Source organism: Platichthys flesus, chromosome 9, assembly GCF_949316205.1.
Source record: "Platichthys flesus chromosome 9, fPlaFle2.1, whole genome shotgun sequence".
Classification (NCBI taxonomy): domain Eukaryota; kingdom Metazoa; phylum Chordata; class Actinopteri; order Pleuronectiformes; family Pleuronectidae; genus Platichthys; species Platichthys flesus.
Window position 1 is genome coordinate 21,720,092 of NC_084953.1, and position 22,947 is coordinate 21,743,038.

Below are 22,947 nucleotides of genomic sequence, written 5' to 3' on the forward strand. Positions count from 1 at the left end.
CGTACACAAAACTTGTGACATTCAGCTGTTTACACACAAATGTTAGAATGGTAATCCACAAATCCCCCCCCAAAATCCACTTAATCATAGCTGTCCAAGCCTGGACAAAACACTGTTAGTCTATATCACTCACTCAGGAGCGTTTGATCAACTGGAGACCTCAGCCTGACAGAGGATGGAGGTTAAAAGATGGTTTAAACCTGTTATGTCGAGCTGAATCATTAGTGTTGCAGAACATGCGCGATGGCAGAGACAGACGATCAAATGATCATGTTGGGTTAAGAGCTTCAAATTTAGTTATGCTATACATGGTAAACAACATTACATTACATAACATTTCATTTAGCCGACGCTTTTAACCAAAGGGACTTACAATAAGTGCATTCAACCCCGAGGGTACAGACCCAGGACAACAAGAATCAAGAAAGTGCAATGTCTTCAAAATAAAGCAAAACTACAAAGTGCTTTAAGTAAGTGCCATTTAAGTGCTACTAAATTGTTAGTTAAAAAAATTGTGAGTATAAAAAAAAAAAAATGATGTGATGTATATTTATGGATGACATAGATAACAAACTAATAAAATGGGAACTAGCTAAGATAACAAATAATATTATATATTACTAGTGTTGTGTCTGTTCTAAACCTGCCTGTGTAAATGCTCTGGAGCTACTTCAAACAGTTCTAAAATATACTGTCACTTTTCATTGCTTGTGTGCTGGACGTTTTTGTGCGGATCTTTTTATAACCAGTCTATGGTGCAGAGTCAATTAGAAAACATTGTGTTCATCCTACCTGGTTCATCTGCAGTGAAGATTATATGTTAATGTTTTTCATAAAACTAAAATGAATTTGCTTTTAATTTACTGTTCACATTTGTTTGGTTTATATATATACGTCTGAATTAATTACCGAAATGGTGATATTTGAAATTGTGTTTAACACGCACAATCTCAGTTTAGCATGTTAGCATGCTAACATTATCAGCTGCAAATTGACGCTGAACAAAAGTACAGCTATAGTTTATTGAAATGTTTGGCATATTTTTGGTCATAATCAAAGAACCTAACAATCTTCAATTATGACCTGATGATGGTGCTAACTGAAAATCAGGGAATCAATCATGTTATAATACTTTATCTTGTGACATGTGTCAAACCATCAAATAGTTATGAAAACTTTTCACTGCGAAGTAACTGAGATATGTTACTGAAATCTAAAAAAGTTAACCACCTAGTGTCGCGAGAGGAAACAGGAAAAGTCTTCAAGGTTCATCCTCTGGGGACCATGAGTATATGTTAAAAAATAAGGATGTGTGGCAATCCATCTAACATTCTGCCCTGGCTGACAGAACAACTCTAATCCATAGAGCCACTATCCTGACTCCTATTATTATTATGAGTGTAAAGAAGGCAGAGAGAGTATGAGAAGTTATGACAGAGCAGAGGTGCCAGTCTTCTCCAGTAATTCAAGCCAAAGAGGTGGAGTTTGATGAATTTGGATTGTCTGAGCAAAACAGTGATGGGGGAGGGAGGGGCGACAAGATGATGTGAATAATTTATCACTGATGTTTCCACTGCCTTTGTTCTAGGTCCAAAGGATCCGAGTTTTAAGTTTTAATAGCATCTGTGGCTGAACTTATTATGTGTGATCAAATAATTCTCAGTCCTGGGATTATGAAATTAGAATTTTTCCCTTCTTTTTTTCAAGAATTCTGAGTTATTGAGGCCACATGGGTATACAACCCATTTCTCCCCACCCTTCACCCTCTAATTTAAATTTTGCAAAAACATACAGATGTGTCTCGGGTATTTCAGTGACTACACACTCATCAAAGCTGTTCAATCATTTATTGGATTAAACATTTACTTTGGCAAAAGTTTACACTAAGACTAACTGGAAAAAGCAGATGGATCCAGCAGGAGAGTAAGTCACACTTGTTCATTTGTAATCTGTCGCTGTAACAATCTTGCAAGACGCCTTTGTTTAACGGACATATGATATTGCACCCTTATGCAATCTCCTCACGCTGTTTAATATACACTATGCTTGATTATACTACTGAAGATACACAATACTACTATACTTTATGCTACAAAGATAGAGTTAACGGAAAAAAACATAAAATTACATTGTTATGATATAAAAGGCACAAAGGAGACGTGATAACATGTTTTAAAACTTGGTTTTCCCTGGACATAGACTTTAAGGGAAATCCAGAGACAAAAATGAAGCTGACGTGATTGGGAGTTGTCTCATTTTATCAACTGGTGTTAACAGTTGAACTCTGCAATGTCTGGAGTTTCAAACACAATTTATACTCTGCACATCTGAGAGTATTCAGACACCTCAAACGCACATTTATCAAAAGCTTCTGACTTAAGAAAAAGATAGATGGATGTACTGTGAATAGGTTTTCCGTTAAGGGCTAACTTCTGACGCAAATTTCCAATTACACAACCTCCTCTGCAGGGAAAAGAAGGGAAATGGAAACACTTGATCAAAATTGTCTTATTTCCAAAGAGGTACTGACCTTCAACATCATTGCAAAGGGATAGTTTACATCAATAAATATGTCCTGAGAAAAGTTCTATGAAGAAGGAGGGAATAACTATTTTTAAAGTAGATGTCCTATTTAGAGGACGATGGACACCTCTAAAGAGTTCATGATTCAAAAGCAATTGCTGGCTATAGAGATTCCCAACCAGTTGTTGTACACCGAGCTACAGTTCTGCTGTTGCCTTGGGGAAAGATTAAATATCTTGATTAATTCAAAAGTTGTTTAAAAGTAAAATAACAATTCAAATAAGTTTATCTGATCTCGATTTAGTACATTTTCATAATAAATGAAATCAGATTGACATATATATAATTTACATACGTATGTGATCAGTAATAAAACAAATTCAGTTTCATTTTATTAAGAACTTTGTCTTTAAAATCATCACTGCAGATAAACCAGGCAGGTGTGGAATGGGCTCTGCTCTAGGAATATAACCTACCAACTAATTTTAACTTTTACTGTAAAATAGAATAGGTGAAATAGCTTAAATCGTTGACCTGGGCCATTGATTTCTTGTGAGAAAAAACGTTTTTCCTCAACATCCTTTTAAACATCAAGGAAAACTGAATTCTTTGGATCATGATGTGTACTGGATGAACAGGTTGTTGAGGTCATCTCACACGTGGGGCTACATCAGAAAAAAATAATACCTGTTCAGAAGCAGATCATTTCCCCCACAGGATTGTTCTTATTTACACAACTATACAACACAAGCTTGTTTGTAAGCATGAAGGCAGCCTGGATCCCATGGAAACGCTTTGCCTATATGGCATTATAAATCGTGTCTTTGGATATTCAGGTAAAAAATGTTCACACAACAATCCCAGCAACTGTCACTGTAAAAAAAAAAAAAGGATTGCTATACATTTTGTGCCATTCTCTCTGCTATTCAGATACTGTATATACTCAGGTGGCTTATTCAGTTGACCTGCTTTAGTGTGAGAATGAAAATTCACACTGCAACACAAGGTTTTGCATTAAACCCACGGACGACTCTGCCTCTTACCCTGAGGTCAAGAGGTGACAGCTCAAAGAACGCCTTAAATCATGAGAACTGCTTTACCTTTCAATGGAGCTGCAGAGCAGCACCTACACTAAGTCAGTAAAGTCTGTGGATTTATACGGATCTGAACGTTTCCCCCGTGTTGAATATAAATCAGCCATCATTTGGTTTGACTGTGGGTTCAGTGTGAGCCTGACAGACTGCAAGGGTGAGTGATGGTTGGAATGTGGAGACAGGCAGAGGGCAACGAGCAGAACTCTATTATTACCCTCTATAGAGTCACACATACATTTTGAGTTAAACAAACAGGCAAAGAGTTTCACTATTTTAGGCAATAATAATAATATCTCCCTGTTTGTAACACTCAGTGCTGTTTACTCAATTGTTTCAAAATGTTACGTCCAGCCTGTCAGTTGAGAAATTTGGTGAGTATTTAAAGCAATGAGCCTCTTGAGCTTCAACAACAACTGGCATCAAACTAAAAACTGGATATGAACGTGATATTATTGTCTTTATATTGATTGTAAAATTAATGCAGCTCTATCCATATATTAAATCAATAGTACTTTTGGATGAGATGACCTCTGTGTCCCTGTAGGAAATAACAGTAGCTAATATGACTCTAAATCGAATCAATGTAAAAGCTCTTAAATGTCAATTTTTTTTTAAATTGTTAAGGTTAAGCAGCTAAAACAATTGGTTAACGTATGGGAAAATCATTCAGCTTGTCATTGAGATTCTCTTCGAGCTGCTCCTTCCTCTTCCCCCTCCTTATCACATCAAAGAAATTAATATCTCATCAATTCATTCTGACTTGACCTCTTCCCCAGAGTCCCTATGCCTCATCGTCCGTAGATCCAGGGCTGTGGGGGCAGCCACACCGTGGATTATGATGGTGGATCGCGAATCAGAGATCGTGATCGTAGTGGCGGATCCTGTCATTTGGAGTCTGCAAAGTAGCGATTAGGGGATGGAGCTCTTCTAACGGGGTCCTGTCAATACACAAGCTCAACCAATCATAAGTCTTTCAGTTGTAAACGTGTGTCAGTACTGGAAAAAAGAGCACATGGAAATAAGAACTACCTAAAATGACAGAAACCATCTTTGAGAACAATTTATTTGACGTGGACTTTGACTTTTTTGTTAACTCTATGTCCAATGCTCTAACATTGAGGAGGTAGGATTTATACAGTCAGTAGTAGGCTATAAGCCATCAGTTAACAGACAGTATTTTTACTGTTACAGACAAACTGTTACTGTAAAAACAACAGCTTCCTGGGATGATACTAACTTTTATGATGAGGTCTCATCATCATCTAAAATGAGCAGCTACCACAGAACAAAGTGAGCTAGTTGTAAGTTTGTAAAACCATTGTCTGTTTGATCACGTTACCAATGTCAGGCTGTTTGAACTGATCAGCTAAGCACTTGACTTGTACCAACTAACTATATCCAGTCGGAAGCTAGAGACAAAGCAGGAATGGATGCTGGAGGAGGTGAGACCTGAACAAACTGTGAAAGATTGTACGCTAATAGAATGATCTGTAATTTGAAAGAGATAAAAGGAGTTAATTGTTATTCCTGATGGACTCGGCCCATTATCTCTCCCTGTGTGTGAATGAAATAACAATATGGGGACAGATTTGGATTGTAAGTGTAACTTAGCAACCGATGCCAGAGCAGTAATGCCGAAGTAGCTCGAAGATCAATCTGTGAAGTTGATTTTGTGTTGCATTGTGACGTTCTTTCGGAAAGATCAACGAACTGTGAGTATAAACAAAGAATGAACCATGTTGTGTTAACGCCTCACACTCCCCGTGTTAAATCATGTGGTTATGTGTGGCAAACAGTAGCTACACTCGTAGGATCTCTTATCATTGAGGCAAAATGCCTAGAAATGTCCCACTCTTGGTGATAGGGAAGTATAATACGTGGGAAACTTGTAGGCACTTTACATTAAATAAAAATGCCTTGAAATGCAGGTGTAGGTACGCTAACCCACCGTGTGAGATCATGTTCAGTGGGGCTCCTTGGCTGCAGCTGCTTCAGATGTAAATCCTGATCACATCGGTAGCAGATAACCTGCTGCTTGTATCAGCAGTGAACTCAGCCTCTTCACTCTAATGATATAACTAAGTACCAGGCTAATAACATGTAGCTCTGCTGCTTCTGGCACAAGCTTCATCCCTGTACACTCTGCACATGTGCTGTGACTATATTGAAAAGTATGACTGTGCTGTTGCATTTCCATCTTTCCAGGCACAAAGTGCATGTGTGACAGACAGTGATGAGTCACTGCAGGTTATTTTCTTATGTTATTAGGTTGAAGCTGCTCAGTGCGGTGGCCCGATGCTGACTCCCTCTGCAAAATGATCTTCTTCAGCTGAGGGGAAATTTCCCCAGAAAACAACGTCTACAGTAATTCTGCAAGAAAACATTGAATTCTGGGTGTGTGCTCTTTTTGTCTCTCCCGCTGGGTGTAAAAGTTCAGGAAACATAAAGCTGCCACTGGAGGCATTTATTATTCTGAAGAAAAAGCCTGAGACTAGTCAAAAAAAATGATTTTGAAATCTGAAGTACATTTTTCACAGATAAACTGTAAGAGGCACAAATTGGGCACCGCATGTTCTTGTCGAGCCCAATTCTGTGTAGTGTCTGGAACTGTAAAGAAACAAATGTGTAACAGTTCAGTGTGAACCCAAGGTTCAGTTTCCAAAGTCAGTTCTGACAGAACATTAAGGTCCCCGGCTGGAATATTCAGGGTCAGAGCAGCTTTGTGAAGCTGGAGGCACACCAGTGTTTTAACCTACGCTAACATTAGCATGCTAAAATTCACCCATAATGCTTATATGTTTATGTTAATAAAAATAATGTTCTCCATGTACACCATCTTTGCTAGCATGGTAATGTTTTCTAATGTGCTATGCTGCTTAAATATTAGATTAACTACATGCACGTAACCCAGCCTGAATTAGTGCTTTTACAGACATGTTCATTGTGTAGTTTAGCATTTTAGCATTCTGAGCTAAATGTAAAGATGACTGACCCAAACCAGTTTGTCATCTCTAGACCTCTGAGCCAGCATAGTTCATTCCTCACAGGCACGGTGCTGACTTGGAAACAAGAAATGTTCAATTGAAGACAGATTTAGTTTTCGACAAGCAAGGAGATTCGTGACTTGTCCCTTGCTAACATACATAATTAGTATTATTGTACTTTACTGAACATTTTAATGCCAAAAATGTTTGGTGCGTTGTTAAATATTAATGAAGAAACAATCTGGAGTGTAGCAGACCCCAGCAGCAGAATATGTGAGGAACCAAAAACAGTTCACATAAACCAGATTGACTGGCGCCTGTAAAGAACAGAGTGACTGCCAGAGGTGAAATTTTCATTTTACATGATTGCAGTTGTTTTAGAAAGTCTGCTGCATGGATAATGGCACTTAAAACTGTTTATTGTTCATTCATGAATGCAACATTAGGAGGTTTGCATCAGTCTGTAATGAAGGCACACTGAGGAATAAGGTTTGCTTTCACTGTCCACAGCTCTGATGAATCTGTTCCTGCAAACACAAGTTTCTCTCCTCTTCACAAAACTGATGGAGTAAAGTTTTTTAATCTTTAAGATGTCTTGTCTGTAAATAAAAGAGTAGCAGTGTGTGGAACCCTTGAACTCTGCAGGTACCTTGGCCAGTCCTTGGATGGGAACAGCAGTTGTAGAACAAGAGAACGTAAGAAAGGTTTAAATGCAAAGTGTTCCGAGTTCTACTGAGAGCAACACTGACTCACTGATTACATCACTATCTTCAGCAAACTCAAGGATGCACAAAATCAATGCTCTTGATGCAAATGCACAGTGGGAAATCACTTTTAAGCTAATAACATTAAGCTCAGAGCCCTGCAATGTTGGCCCACATTGTAATGTTATGTAAATCTGACCATAAGACAACCTCATTTAAATTACATTGTGTGAGATTATGCATGATAGTGGCCCATTCTGCTCCCTTGTGCTCATCTCTGCGTCCTGGTAAATCATTCAAGCCATAATTCTGCATATTACAAGAAGACATTAAAAAATGCCGAAGCAGGCCCCTGGAGACTTGACGCTGGGATTTTATGCAGAAGAAGAAATTGGTGGGTACATCATGTTGGCTGGAGGGCGCATCACTCATCAATTTGTTTGTAAACACCAGATTTATGTGCAGTAAAGCACGTCCTCGGCTAAACTGCTGCAGGGCTTCTCATTCTCAGACACGCACACGCAGGCAGACAGGCAGACACACACAGGGAGACACACACTCACTAACACACACACACACACAGACAAACACAGTCACACAAACAGACTCGCACAAAAACAGACACACACCAAAGGACAGACACACACACACACGCACAAAAGCACACACACACATGCCTGCAGCATATTTAGCGAAAAATTCCGAGGAAATCTCCACGTTGCCGGCGTGCCTTAATTTTCAGTTTACTAAAAGAGGAACAAGGGGCCGAACACACACTTTACAGGTCAGAGTTCAGTCAGAGGCAGGACAGCAGCAAGCTGATGATACAACTGCTCTGTTTACTGTCAGCACCAGACTGTCTGCTGTGGATAAATATTTCTGTTTGATTTCAAACTGTAATGCACATCACTTCTGTAATGGACATCACAAAACGCTGCGGCTAATTTGTCTGTAACATTTAAAATATTATCCAGGTTTCCTCCCTTTGTCCAACAACTCACTTTCTCTCCGCTTGAACAATTCAGATTGCCGTTCCAAATGAGGAATCTGTAGGATTGAAATGAAACGCTCGTGACTTACTGCTGACTTGTGGCACACAAGTAAAGATGATAAATGGAAAGGATTAAATCAAGCGGCTCTTGGAAAGGCGACAGGAAATAAAAAAAATGTCTTTTCAGGAGGTCTTTAAATTATTCTAAGAACTCCATCACGCTGACGGCAGCAGTACGCAGACCTGCTGATGGTGGCCACCGCTCACTGTATCTCCGTGGTAATTAAACTGCTGTCCCAGATGTACACTCAAAAAACTATTGCAAGTGTAGGATTTCTATTAAGCAGGTGATTCCAATTCAACTAAAGAGCACTACAGAGCGCCGCATGAGAACGGAGGAAATGAATCTGCGCTGTGTAAGCATGGGGGCATTTGCAGCCACTGAGGGGCTTTTAAATGACTCTTGAAAAGAGTGAAGGAGCCCTGGGTTCCACTTGTTGGAAATAAATCTCTTTCATCTGCAGGTACGCTGCGCAGGAGGTCACCGGCAGGTTTCAGCGGAGCGCCAGGAGAAGACGGAGAGAGAGAGCTCATTACCGGGGGGAAATCGAACGGACCAGGAGCCAAAGAGCAAGTGTTAACCAGCGGCGGGGGGGCGGGGGGCTTTCCCTGAATCAGAAAGAGATTCTAATATCCTCTCATGTGCTGTGACAGGAAGAAGACTGGGAGCCCACAGAGATGCAGAGAAGTGATGCTGTTGCAAAAGCTTTTTATTGAAGAAGAGAAAACAACAGTTGACTACATGCCCCTTCCAATGATGAAGAACAGATGAGACGCTTAACTTTATCAACAGGGGGTCAAGCACTTTCTCACACAGCAGCGGTTCAGACCCTGCTGCTGGTCTTAAAGTCACCACACCTGATATAGACATCCCACTGTACGGACTCACAAACAAAAGGCAGCCTGTTTATTTACTTTGGCAAAACACAAGTAAACAAGGCAACATCTTTGAGCGAGGCAGAGCAACATTTGAAAAACACGACAGTTTAGTGATTCAGTGCTGCTCAGCCGAGGGCACTTTTACACAAACAAAGACAGTAACACAACACAAATACACTTAACAAATACTTTAAAAAAAATCATTAGATGGACTCTGTAATAAAAGCATCAGACGTCTTGAATGGATTCACGTCCGAGCTGCTCCTACAAACGTGTGCGATGTGTCCGCTGACAAACAGGAGTGTAAGACAGCTGTAATGGCACAATGGAAAGCTAAAGCATAGATTCACCTCTGTGCTCAGGGGCCAGGCCAGGGTACACTTTGTAAAATACATGCTAATAAGATCAGATTTAAATACTGACAACATTTTATTTAACACCCGAAAAGACTTTCATCAGGATTAGTATTATGGCGATTCTGGTTTTGCGAGTTTGGTTTATGTCACATGATGTTAACTTGTGTTAAAGGTTTTATAGAAGTGGCTATTACCACTTAATAAAGGGATAAATAGATACTTAGATCGGTGAGTGTGGACCACACAAAACCAAAACATTGAGCTGAAAGACACTTAAGAGTGAAACTGCAAAATCTGGTGATGATTCTTTGAGGGATCATCACCAGGAGAGACACGTTTTACATTACACCTAATTATTGAATCCACTGTTATGATTATATTATTTTAGCAAAGCTTTAAATTACCTCACATTTTAATATTGGTTAAATAGTTAAAGTTGTTACATGGTAACGTTCGGTTTCATCAACTGCTTTCAAGTCCCTTAAACACACTGTAAGTCTGATGTAAGAGGTCTCACTCTGCAAAGATATGGACTACATCTTTACATGGAGCTTCCTCAGACTGTCACAAACCAGGTTTAACAACTCTGGAAGGCATCAACAGTGTAAAAATAAAACAACACACAGGCTACTATAGAAAACTGAGGCAATATGGACTGAACGAACTCTGCACCCGATACCTGAATAATAATTTCCAATGAGCACCACTATAGTGCTTTTTTCGAAATTCATCGCCTCACTGATGGTTGATTGTTTTCTCTGCCTCCTGAGTCACTTTGACTCCTTCCTCTGGGTTTTCATCGGCGGATGTTAAACTCGTGTTGTGACCTTCACCACTGCTTGTCTAATTATCGCAGCAGGTCACAGGGCCCCGCGGCGACCTTTACCACGCTGCCAACATCACATGCTAACTCGGTCGGATCCCCGGCTACATCTCTGAGCTGAAACCTAGCAAAGTACAGTAAGTGACATAATGATATATGGAGTGTGTGTTTTTCTTGTGTCCCCTGTTGCCTGGCAACCAGAGGTAATCAGAAGTGTCAAATGGCCACAGTCAGCCTGGACAGGATGCAGCTGGTGTGAGTGGAGGAGACAGAATAGGCAGAATATAAGTTTAGTTTGTTACTTGAGAAAAGACTAATAAAATTATAAAAGATGCTCATGATGGATATAAATAGACTATCTGGAGTTCTGTGACACCTTTGAGACACTTCAACATGTTTTTAAGACGCACTGAGAAGTCTTTCTCTGGCGCTGCACGGAGATGATCTTCCTCAGCTGCAAGGGTCTCGTTGTCTGTTGGTTTTTCTCTGTGACCGATGAACTGTCTGGCTAAATATGCGCGTCAGATATTGATGAAATAAATTCCTCAGGATATGGAGTTGAGGTTGCCTAACCTTCCACAGAAGCAGCCTTCCCTGGCTTCCTGCTCGAGGCGTGTGCGGCTGCTTCTGTCTGTGCGGCTGCTTCTGTCTCTGCACGCCTGAGAACCAAATAAACAGAGTTCAACCTCTGTGCCACCTTCAGCTCAAACACAAGTTTTTACTGGATGTTAAAGGATGTTAAAAACTCAGTTGTTTCCTATAACTCTGCTGTAGGCGATTTTGCTGTAATCATATTTAATTAATGAATGATCTTATTAGCACATACATTTACATTGTGATACCCTGGTAAAATAGTGCCACACTCAAACTGATCTAACAAGTCTCCTGTGAACACTTTCGGATTATTATACATGAAGTAAATAGAGTTTAATTTGTTCGTTTATCACTTTCTATCACATATCCAGATGGCACCAAACTGAATGTGACAGGAAGACAGAAAGAAGAAGTAGAGAGAAGTCTCTGGAAATTATAATGTTCATAACCTATAAATACACATGCACAGGACATTTGTTCATCAGGGGTTTTGAAATACTCTGGTTTGCGTGATGTGGTTTGACTGTAAGCAACCAGTCCAGATAATTCACTGGCCGACCAGTATGAATAACATTGTCTGTGGTGTTTAAATGTACCCTGTGGACGATGAAGTTTGGCTCAAAATCAGAGTTCACTGTCAAAGATTCTGAATTGATTTCCATTCAATTAAAAGATTTTTCATTAACAAAACTGATGAATAATGTAAAATGGAATGTTGAGATCCTTTTTCCAGATGTGTAGTCATCTCTACATCACGGACACTATTGCTGATCAGTTGAATGGTGTGAAAACAGTTGTTTAAATTGTTGTGGCATATTACCTGTGATTCCTATCGCCGTGGATATTGGACCCTTTGATGCTGTGCAAGTGCAAAGGTGCCTGAGCCCTCCTACATAAATGCCACATCCCCATACAAAAATCCATATAATAGCCATTTTACATCTCTTTGCATGTGTCTGTGATCGTTTTGTATTCATTTTGTGTGTCTTTGTTCCCTCACTGTCTCACACAGGAATGACAAGATTCAAAAAGTGGTGAAAATTACACAGGGTACATTGAACTCACCATCTTTAAATGTCTCATTACATCAGATCAAAACAAGCAGTCAAACTACTGGTCCATCACCTTGAGTGGAACAAACAATAACAAAAAAAAAAAATCATATTTGGGAAAGGTCCCTTCTTCGCCCATCAACGTTAAACAAACACTAGATATAATAGACGCGTCACTGAAATAAATCAATACTGACACACAGCACAGTGACGCACAAAGTCACAAAGTACCAGCATAGTCTGGATTAAAGGATTACTATAAGGACACTTATGCTTGGATCTGTACAGGTAAAATATTTCCTTATTCATAAAAATTTCTTATAAAGTGTCAATGCAATTAACATTAAAAATTGCATAGCCATGTCATATTGGTTTTCCCTGCCGGACTGCTTGGAGTGCAGTCACTGATCTAATCCATGGCATGGTGAATCATCTATGGTCTATTTGCTCTAACCAGCCACGTTTCTATGAATGGAATGTCTTGATTGTACAGTTCAGGCTAACAAAAACATTAAATGCTGTTTATATCAATGCAAAGTCTACAGGAAAGTACAGAGACAATATTATGTTAAAAAGGAGAATTGCATTTATCGACCTGGTATTGCAGTACCTCCAGGACCGGTGCACCAACACAGTGGATGGCGGTAACGCACCTTGACATTGGTTGCCACCCGTCTATAAACCGAACAAAGAAGAAGAACAGCCGCCTATTGCAGATTTTGTTGTTTGTCTGTTGTGTTTCCGACGAGCCACACACTGAAGGAAATGTTTTCATATAGTTGCAAATAGAATAACAACACATGCTAGCTTGAATTCAATTCTTTGGTGTTCAGTTATGCAGAACTGTTTTATAATAATAAGCTTCACTGTGTCATTACATCCCTCTGTGTGTGCTGTCTGTGCATGTGCACTTTAATAAAGATGAAAGAACAAACTAAATGATTTACTGAACGCGCCGTGGCTTTTTCTGAACACACTCATACACACACCCTCTCCACCTGCAGGGCACATGTGTCAGACATCCTGCATGTTCTCACATTTTAGATCACGAGAACCAGTCAGTGTGTACAATTTGGGTTGCATGCTTAAACGCATGGATGTGCACAGTGGCTGGAAGATACAGGCTGAAGATAATTATGATATGAGATATAACACTGAGTGATGATGCAAATTGTAACTGATGGATTCAGAGTGATTCTAAGCAACAGTTTAACACTTTGGGAAAATACGATTATTTGCTCTGTTGTGGCGAGTAGTACCTTAATGTTAAGACAAGGAATGGGGAAGTTAGCTAACACAGATCTGTCCAGAAACAACTAAATCTGGAAAATGAGCTCCTCCAATGCTGCCCTTATTGTGGGTTTGTGGTGGTGGACGATGGTGGGTTATGTGAAGGAATATGTCTTGGCCAGAAGCAGCAAATAATCCCCTGAAAAACCACATATGAGATATAAAATTATTGAGCTTTATGGATAGGGTTCGGTGGGTGGAGGGAAGCATTTAAAAAGGTGCCTTCAAAGTAGGACATCCCCCTGAATTGAGACACAAGTACTGTCTCTTCTGCTTTGAATGCAATGAGTCTATAGATAATATATGCAGGTGAACATGTAATGGTATTTTTTGTTTCTGAAGGTGAATATATTCATAAATTCATATATATATATATATGGTGAATGCAAGCAACTGTGGATGGGTATGCCTGCGAGAAAGGGAGGGAGTGAAGGAGGGAGAGAGAGAGAGAGAAAGAGAGAGTGAGCGAGCGTTGGGTTATCACAGTGGAGGTGACCGGGCGCCGGCTTGTTCAGAGGTCAGTGGTGGTCTTGGCGGTGAGGTCCTGGATGCGGCTGGAGTTACAGTTTTTGCAGAGGACGTGTCCGTCCAGAGGGTAGCAGCCCTGGTTGTCCCCCTCTGAGAGCAGAGAGCCACAGTCCTGCAGGACACAGATACTCCGTAAGTCCACAAACACAAACAACCATTAACCAAGCTCCCCAATACCACACGTTCATACACTCGCTGAGCTCCTGCCCTGAATGAGACGTTTACAGCTGTTTCAACTACCAACCTACAGGAGGCTCTTCAACTCAAAGTCAGCATTTTGGTTTTCTGTGAGCTGGTGAACCGGTACCAGCAACAGCTGATTATTACAGCCTCACCATTTCTTGAAGTTGGATGTTGATCTTAAACCTATGTTTAAGGGTTTGTACTTGGAACAAAACATTTAAAAATTGTGTGAATATGACTAATATTTAGCCATGCTAGCAGCGAGCTTGATGGAAGTTGTTCAGCCCACAATTTTGGTCCAGATTGAAATACCTAAACAACCAATAGATGGATGCAATAGCATTCATGATCCCCAGAGGATTTACTCTAATGACTTGGGTGATTCCCTGCAACCTTCTGATAACAGAAGTAACTTACTTTATTTGCTTCAAATTATCTCCATTTTTGTTACATTTCAAACGTTTTCTTCAAATTCATTGTACAATTGTATGACAACAGAACTAATATGATATTTCAGTTCTTTTTTTTATACATTTACAAAAAACTGTTTTACTCATTTTGACGCATTGAGTGATGGGAGAAACATTTATTTAAAACGTTTTAAGGCTGAACCAAACAAAAGGTGCAAAAGAGAAGGCCGTATAGTCAAAATGTCCCTTTATTAAAGGAGAGTACGTCGATCTTATATCTGACTCTTGCCCTCAGAATCAACCTGTCAATTGTTGGTCTTGTTGTTTTACTCACATTAATATGATGAATAAATTGCTTTAGCAATATTATCTCATTCCCTGTGACACTTTCAACCACTCTCCGTCTTCTCATTCTCTCACACTCATGCACGCACACACACACAAACACAGAATTACAACTCCATCTACTCATGTCTCCCTGGTGACACAATTCTTCTCTTGCTGAGCCCCTTCAGCTGAACTAATCTGCTTTGCTTTCATTTGACCTTTATGTCTGCCAAATGCTCTGTGTTCTCACACTGAAATAGTTCTTTGACAATGTGACACGTTACTTCTCTTTTAGCCGGGCACGTAATGTGCAGCTTATCAGCCGGCGAGCGACGGCTGACTGATTGGTTACTATGTAAGTCCATGAACTTTGCAGAGGAGAGATGAAAAGCTATTTTGAGGCAGGTAGGAGAGGAACGATTCACTCTTCTTGCTAAAAAAGGTGACCCTGGGGATGGGTAAGTACATCATTCCTTACACCTTCCTGATATTATGACGGTCACTTGCAGCTGTCGTACATGACGACCACTGCTAATTATAGGGTGCTCACATACCAGATGAACCCACCACACGTACCTCACAGCGGTAGCACTGCACGTGGAAGTCGCGGTCCAAGGCCACAATACGGACGGTCTCCTCCTGGCCCGGCGCTGGCATTATAGGCTCAGAGCACACACAGCAGCGTGGAGCGAACTTCCTGTGAGAAAGAACAGAATATAATGCGACATTATGTCATCTTTCATTTGAGACAAATGCACTTTTTGAGAGCGGAACTCTCCTCATTCACTATTTGGCAGAGAGAGGTTTTCAGTGACTGTATGCAACACAAGCACCATTAGGATTTTAGATTAATTGGGCTGTTGGTGCAACATTTCTATCAGAGCCTGAGCTTACAACAAGAAAACTAAGAATAAACTGACTATCCCAACAATTGAGAAGCTGGAATAAAAGATGTTTGACCTTTGCATTACATGTTTTGCCATAACCATTATGTAATATTGTCCTCATGTTGTATTTAAAGTCAGGGGTCAAAAGGATAAGGTTATCCAGAAATTCAAATATGGAAAAAATGACCAATACATATGCAGACGTTAGATTATTATGAATCCTCCGATTTCTCTTCCACCCCTTCAGGTTTGGGAATCACTGCACTGACTGATCCATCCATTTGTGTTTTATTTGTTCACACAAGGGCAAAAATAAGAAACCAAAACATTCAGCGAGGTCATCATGTTTAGGATGTATCAGATATCGCCCTCCTGAGTTGACCTGCCAATCCCATCCATTTATCTAAACTGTGGCGGGTCTGATGATGATGACTGACAGAGGAGCACCTCAGCAACAGGGTTGTGACTGTTGAACTGTGACAGTATTAAATTACTTCAATGGTTTATGTTCTCAAAATTAAGAACAAACAAGTGGACTTACAATGTTTGTTGATAAACAACCTCACACCTTTGGTCACTTGGACTGGTTGTGGTTCAATTCAATCACGACCAGAGGCATTTTGGCAGAGCAAAGGAATGAAGGTTGATGCGGAACTTGCAGCTGTTAATGCTAATGTCGGCTATGTACCAATAGCAAAAACATACATATAGGCCTTTTAATTATTATCATTAACAGCTCTGAGACACTGAAATGAAACTAAAAGATAAATCTGCTCTTCTCTAAAATACTTCATTTAAATAGAATGTTTTGAGGAAATGTCTACAAATAGTGAGCCTATAACAAATATTGTAACTGACTCTCACAGCAACATTTACTGAACAAGCCTTAAAACTGGTAACTTTGGAAATGCCTTTAACAGGAAGAGGTCGATCTAGTAATAGATTCAATGAGGATATGAGACGCACGCTTAGATCTCAGGTCCCGTCCACTTGCCGGACGCTGAGTGGCAAAAAAAAAAAAAAAACTCTTCTACAAGCGCATTCGGTGTCTTACAATCATAAACAGAAAAAGCTCCGGCGTGACTGTTCCTCGACACAGAGGGCTACGCTGCTGAGGTCACACTTGTCAGGTGGAATTAAACAACAGCCCAGTGCAGCCACGCCGTACAGCAAACACTGTGCACTCACAGCAAGAGCGAGTTGTTTACTTCTGTTTCCCTTCTGGTCACTGAGTCAGGGAACATTTCTGGTAAGGTGGCGGTTGTGCAATCAGAGTGTGACACAATGGCAGGAATTTACTATTCAATTCATGTCCACTGCTGCATCTCATAAGGTCAGTGGTCTTGTGAAATGATTTGCAGTATTTCAAGAAAAGGAAGCAAGAAGATCCGTATTAACACAACTTCCATATTTATATATATATATCATTTGTATGTCAATTAAGGATACTGAAGCAGCTTGGATGTATGACCATCTTATAATGTTAGCAAACAGTAACACATCAGGGAGACACAAAGCAACCTTAGCATTTGCTATTGTTTGTCATGTTTCTGGACAATGTGGACAGATGAAAGACATGTACTCTCCATGGAGCAGAGGAGACTGCAGAGTTCATCACTTTAGGTGATTTTGGACACATGCTAGTTACTTGCCTAATTTGAAGTTTGAGAAGAGGATGTGTTTAGTTTAGCAAAACTGCAAACAACTAGCATCGACCACAGGTATTTAATGGGTCTTGTCTATTAGGCATGTTAACGTAGGATTACAATAGCTACCAAAGAGTTTAGAGGCTTTGACTGTTTGCAGCAGCTCAGATGTCCCGTGCTCAATTGAAGCCATTGATTAGTGCCATAATAAAATAAGTACAAAATCCAGGCAAAGCAGCAGCCTTCTAGTTACCAAACTACAAAATAAAAATCAACAAAATTATTTTTCTATTAAGAATTCGGAGGTTGTGAAGCGGCAATCAAACCTTACTCCAGCCAAAAGTTCAACTAATAGTCACTCTTTGTCCTGACGTATCCTGAGGTAGATCAGATACTTGATTTCAATGTTAACTGCTGAATTTGTAGTGAAGCAGACAGATGTAAAAAAAATCAATGAGATGAAAATAGGAAAAACGAAGGCTGATGATAATTCTTGGGTTCATCAACACGTGACCCCTTTTCATTTTATACACAGTTATTTGATTGGTTGTTAATAGAAAACATATTGATTGGTGCAGCTGAATGTCATACTTGTGAAAGTCCTCGATGCAGTGGATGTGGTTGGAAGCGTCCACGGTGAAAGGGATGCCGTCCAGGCTGCGGTGGCACACCACGCAGGTGAAGCAGTGAGGGTGGTAGGCTTTCCCTGTAGCCCGCAGGATGCGCTCCATGATGGGCTTACTGCAGATGTTGCAGGTCTCAAGGGTGTTCTGCAGAAACAAACACACATACACTCACATGTTTGCACAACAAACCATGAATGGAGGGATTCTCATGAGTCCGTTTTCAATGGGCCTTTAAGTGCTTGTGTACTATCATTACTAATTTCCACAGTAGAAAACTTTGTTAAAATCTCCTGCGTTTCTTTATGAATTAAACTTCCCGTCTCCTGTGTTACACTCGTGGTGGCTCTCTTTCCACTGGAGCCTGTGTCACAAATAAATCCTTGCTCGCTACCTTTAGCTCGGCTGTCCTCAGATGCCTCCGAAGCTGAAGGAATCTGATTAGCACTCCCCTCGAAACACAAACACAGTCATTTATCAGTTGCCCTCAACCACACTCCATCCTCCCATATGCAAGAGTGTGAGCAGTAAATATTTCCACTTTGTGATGACTGCAGGTTTTTTGCAGCCAGGCGACTGGGCAAGCGGCCCACAAATGAGGGGGCGGGGGGTTAGATGTAGCGACCGCCCGCCTCTGACTTATCTGTAGCATCTCTCTTCTTAATATCTGCCGGGAGACGCCATTCGTTATTTCGATATTTTATAAGTAATGACCGCCTCTCTAAACAGCAATGCAATTACAGGGGGAAGGATATATCATGTGAGTGTGATCAGTGTGCGGCCTGATGTGGCTGTGTGTGAGCTGATGGGCTTCGCTGTCACTGCAGCTTGCTCAGGCATTTCCTGGATCTCTGTGTGTCTCTCTTCTCCCCCCTTCTTTCTGCGCTTGGCTGAGCTAAAGAGTTCACGGTTCAGCTGTTCCCATTGGCTCCCACTGTAGTAGTGAGCTGCCTCAGTGTTTCCAAACACAGCTCGGGGTGTGTAGCAACACTGTGCTGCGTCATCAGCTGCCTCCCAGACGTGCCGCCGGGTCCTGCCGTTTAAAATTACACTTTTGTGACCGCTCGGCTGAGATAAACTCTAAGCCATTCGCCGTCCGGCTGCGGAGGACGCGCAGTGACATTTGTAGTATATATGCTAATGAGCGGAGCGTCTTCCGAGGACGAGGTTCAGTGAAACTACAATGTGAAACAGTTTCTGACATGAGTCTGTGTGGTGCCATTCTGTAAATTTTGCTGCTCAGGCCTCCTCACAACACCATTATGTGCCACCGAAGATGAGGGCAGCTGATGTATGACTCCAGGCTGGAGTGAAGTGGTTTGAAAATAGCCGTTTCTTCAAAGCACTCTTGGAGAGGCATTATTTCATGAAAAGCAATGTTCGCAGACAAGCTCTGGATCCTTATTTATTTATTTTCCCCTCCAAGACGGTAATAGAAATAAACATTATTCCCAGGGCAACATTTGTGTATAAACAATGTCCATATTGCAATCCTGCTGGATCCTGGAAGTGGAATAAAGCCTTTAATGAGCTCCCTGCACTGAACCCTTGAGGTTTGCCTCACACACGCACACAGAGACAGAGCGAGGTAGAGGTAGAGCGAGAGAGAGAGAGAGCGGGGGAGAGAGAGAATATATTTGCAACCTGAGAATGTGAGTGAGATACCGAGGCCAAACAGCACTAAAGCATCCTCAACTCTTACTCATCTGTCTGGATTTCCACTTACTTATTCTCATCTGTCCTTCATGTGGGAATACCTTGCCCTTGTTTAGCTTAACTAGAGCATATGATTTCACAGCACACACTTCCTCCAGGCCATTGTAATGAGTACAGTACTCAAAAGACAAAATTTCTCTCTTTCTCCCTGATGGTAATATTCTATGACCTCAATTCATTCATTTTGCTCAGCCTCCGTTGTTTTGCTTTTATTTAAATCACTCGTGACTCCTATTATTTGATGTTAGGTAACATTTATTAGCACTGTTACAGAAACCTGGGTCTGATGTCAAAACAGAAGACGTGCAGAAATTTGGTCAGTGTCTGGGTGCAACCTCCACAGATGCTTGAGGAAATTCGGCATAAATCACTTCAAGTCCATTGTCAAACATCCAGGTCCTTTTCAGATTGCCACTAGAGGGCTGTATATGTCTGCAGATGTCCGGGTTTAGCTTTTCCCCTGACTAAATGTGATGTATTCAAGCATATGTATTCTTTTTTTTTTTCCTCTCTCTCTCTCCCTCATACATTTCTCTAAGTGTTTGCCCAGAAGGCTAAACAAATGTCTAGGCAGATGAGGTAAAGTGAATTTAGGTCAGACAGCCTCTTGCTGAACTGAGGGGTGAGTGGAGTGCTCTAAAGTCATTTGTGGCCCCCTTTTCTCATCATGAGCTGTTTCTTTTGCCACAAAGTGCTCCCATGCTCTCACACCAAACAGACCCCAGCCAAACTCCCCACTATTTAGCAACGGGCCCCCAAACCACAATTGACACAGCTGTCTGTTAGAATGAGGAGTGTGATGGAAAACAAAGCATTGAAGAGGGAGTTAAGAGGTCCCATGTGATCTGCTCCGAACATGAGACACAGGCCTGATGGACTGAGAAAGAAACACAGAAGGTTAAAAATAACACATCAACATTCAGACACACACAAATCCAAGTAATCTTGTGTTATATTGAGTCTAAGAAAATCTCTTGTATTTAAACAATGGTAGTGGTTTGAGTCCATTTGACAGATTTGACTGTAAATAAGCTCGTAATCTGTTACTTGCCTGGATCAAATGATGAAAGTTTTCTGATCACATACAAGTTATTTTGAACAAATAACAAATACTTGTTTGAGCCTAACATAAATTAATTTAGCAAATTATCTGATTATCTCCGTTAATCGATTAGATGTTTTTTTGTCTAAAGACAATTGTGGGCAACTCCCAATTTAATTTCCAAAGCCCATAGTCGTGTCTTCAGATAACTTTGTTTAATTTCTTTTGGTCAACTAATAATCTAAAAGTAAAATGTTCAGTTTAAAAAAATGCAACACAGAGTAAAACAAAAATTCCTCATGCATGGAGGCTACAACCATCTTATACTTATGTAAAAAATAATCAATTAACCAAAATAGACAAGCTATGGGTCATTTTGATTGTGAATCAAAATATTACAAATAATTTTTTTCAGCAATGCTGGAATAAATCTGATGTAACAGCGAACAGCTGGAAATCCGCTGTGGCATACTGCTAACTTGAAGCTGTTCTCCTCCGACCACATCAACACACATTTTTATACCTATCTTTTATTATTTTTTCACGTGGCCGAGTCGGGCTGACAGGAGGCAGGCTGGAGTTCAATGAGACTGCACGCGATTTATGACCTGGCATGCTGAACTCAGAGTGGGCCAAATTTACAGATGATCTGATTCAGTGTGTGCGTGTGTGTGTGTGCTTGTGCCTGCACCCTCAAAGAATGTGCTGGTTTGTGCCAGGCCATGCTGTGTGAATTAACTACACCCAACTGAGGGTGGTTCTGCGTTTTCTAACAAGGGCTTGTTCGAAAGACAAATCTGCCGCAGCATTTGGTTTCCTCCGCAGTGAATAAGAGATTCTGACTCGGTCGTGAACTATGAGTCAAATCACTGACCCTCCTACTTCCCGAGGGAAGGTGTCTGTTGACTTAATGAACCTTGACAAGAAGCCTTTCTCCATTTTTATTGCTTAATATGGGTCAATCAAGCAGGACAAAGACAAATCTTTTTTATCTACAATTATATAATTATGCACTCAGGTTGCGTATATTTCAACAGAAAGTGCTATATTATAAAAGAAGAAGAGATGAATGGGATGGGAGAGAGATGAGTGGGAAAGGAGAGAGATGAGTGGAAAGGAGAGAGATGAGGAAACTATGACTCATAATGAGTGACACTATAGAGAGAGTGTGAAAAAGTTACAAACTGCACGGCTCAACAAAACTGACGTCACCATACCATGAAAGTCTTATCAAACTGTAAAGGAGCAGTTTCACACTTTGAATAAAAATAACGGAGTTGACATTCAATAAACATAACCTTACTAGCGGTAATAGGTAGTAGTCTAACACATGCTTTCTGATATGACAGCAGGTCTAGGTTTATTGAGTGTGGATAAGCCATCAATTACATTTAAGTCCTGCAGTGCAGCTGCAGCTTTATATCTAGCAGACATATATGAGGGTGGTATCATTCTTCGCCTTTTCAACTCTCTGCAAGAAAGAGAGGAAGCACATTTTATAAAAACTTCAAATTATTATAAGTGGATAAATACTCTTCTGACACCTCTGACAATAGCAAAACATCAGAAATAATTGTTTGTATTTGTTTCACTTCTTTTTTCGGTGGATGGGGGTTGCCCAAATTATTTTGTTCTTAATACACTCCTGTGACACTCGCTGCCTGCTTCTCACGGGAGATGCTTTACCATTTATTTAAAGATTCCTGTCATTAAATACACCAACTCCAGGTAGTATCTGAATTATTCCACAGCAGACTATAAACGTAAAGGTCAATGCTGCATAGAAAAGCTCCCAACAGTCAGTTTCTCTCGTGTGTTCACGAGAGAGACACAGTTTCCTTACTCACAGTTGACTTGGCACCAGCTTCTCTTCATACATATTTAAAAAAAAAAGCAGATATGGTACAACAGTCACCATGACAGTGTTTTCAGACTGTAGGAGCGTCACCCTTCAATGATCTGTCGTCCGCTCAGGTCGCCGAGACAGAGAGGTCAGTGTGTGACTGTGTGTAAGGATAACTTGAGTTTCCCTTGAGCTGGTGGGGTTCAGTGATCATGATCATTTTGCAATTCTCATTTCTGCGCAGGTTAAAAAGTGAACAGCCCCCCAGTCCAACTCTCACCATAGGCCCCTGACACCATCCCATCGCCGGCCCTTGACATTCAACTTAAATGTAATTTTATATTGACGATTGTTTTCCAGTGCCAGGTACTCGTTCCATCTGTCTGTGCAGT

At 40.6% G+C, this 22,947-nt stretch overlaps 1 protein-coding gene across 3 annotated transcripts in view; it reads right to left on the bottom strand.

Annotated features, from left to right (window-relative positions):
• Positions 1–9,048: 9,048 nt before the first annotated feature.
• Positions 9,049–22,947, bottom strand: part of lpp (LIM domain containing preferred translocation partner in lipoma) — a 145,069-nt gene continuing 131,170 nt past the window's right edge. For 2 of the 3 annotated variants that reach the window (XM_062395293.1, XM_062395295.1), the window contains 3 exons: positions 17,923–18,101; positions 15,375–15,495; positions 9,049–13,990 (listed from right to left, as the gene is read on the bottom strand). In XM_062395293.1, coding sequence (XP_062251277.1) covers positions 13,862–13,990; positions 15,375–15,495; positions 17,923–18,101 — 429 coding nt within the window. In that variant the 3' untranslated portion in view covers positions 9,049–13,861. The remainder of the gene's footprint in view (positions 13,991–15,374; positions 15,496–17,922; positions 18,102–22,947) is intronic. The other variant, XR_009921934.1, reaches the window with a different exon arrangement.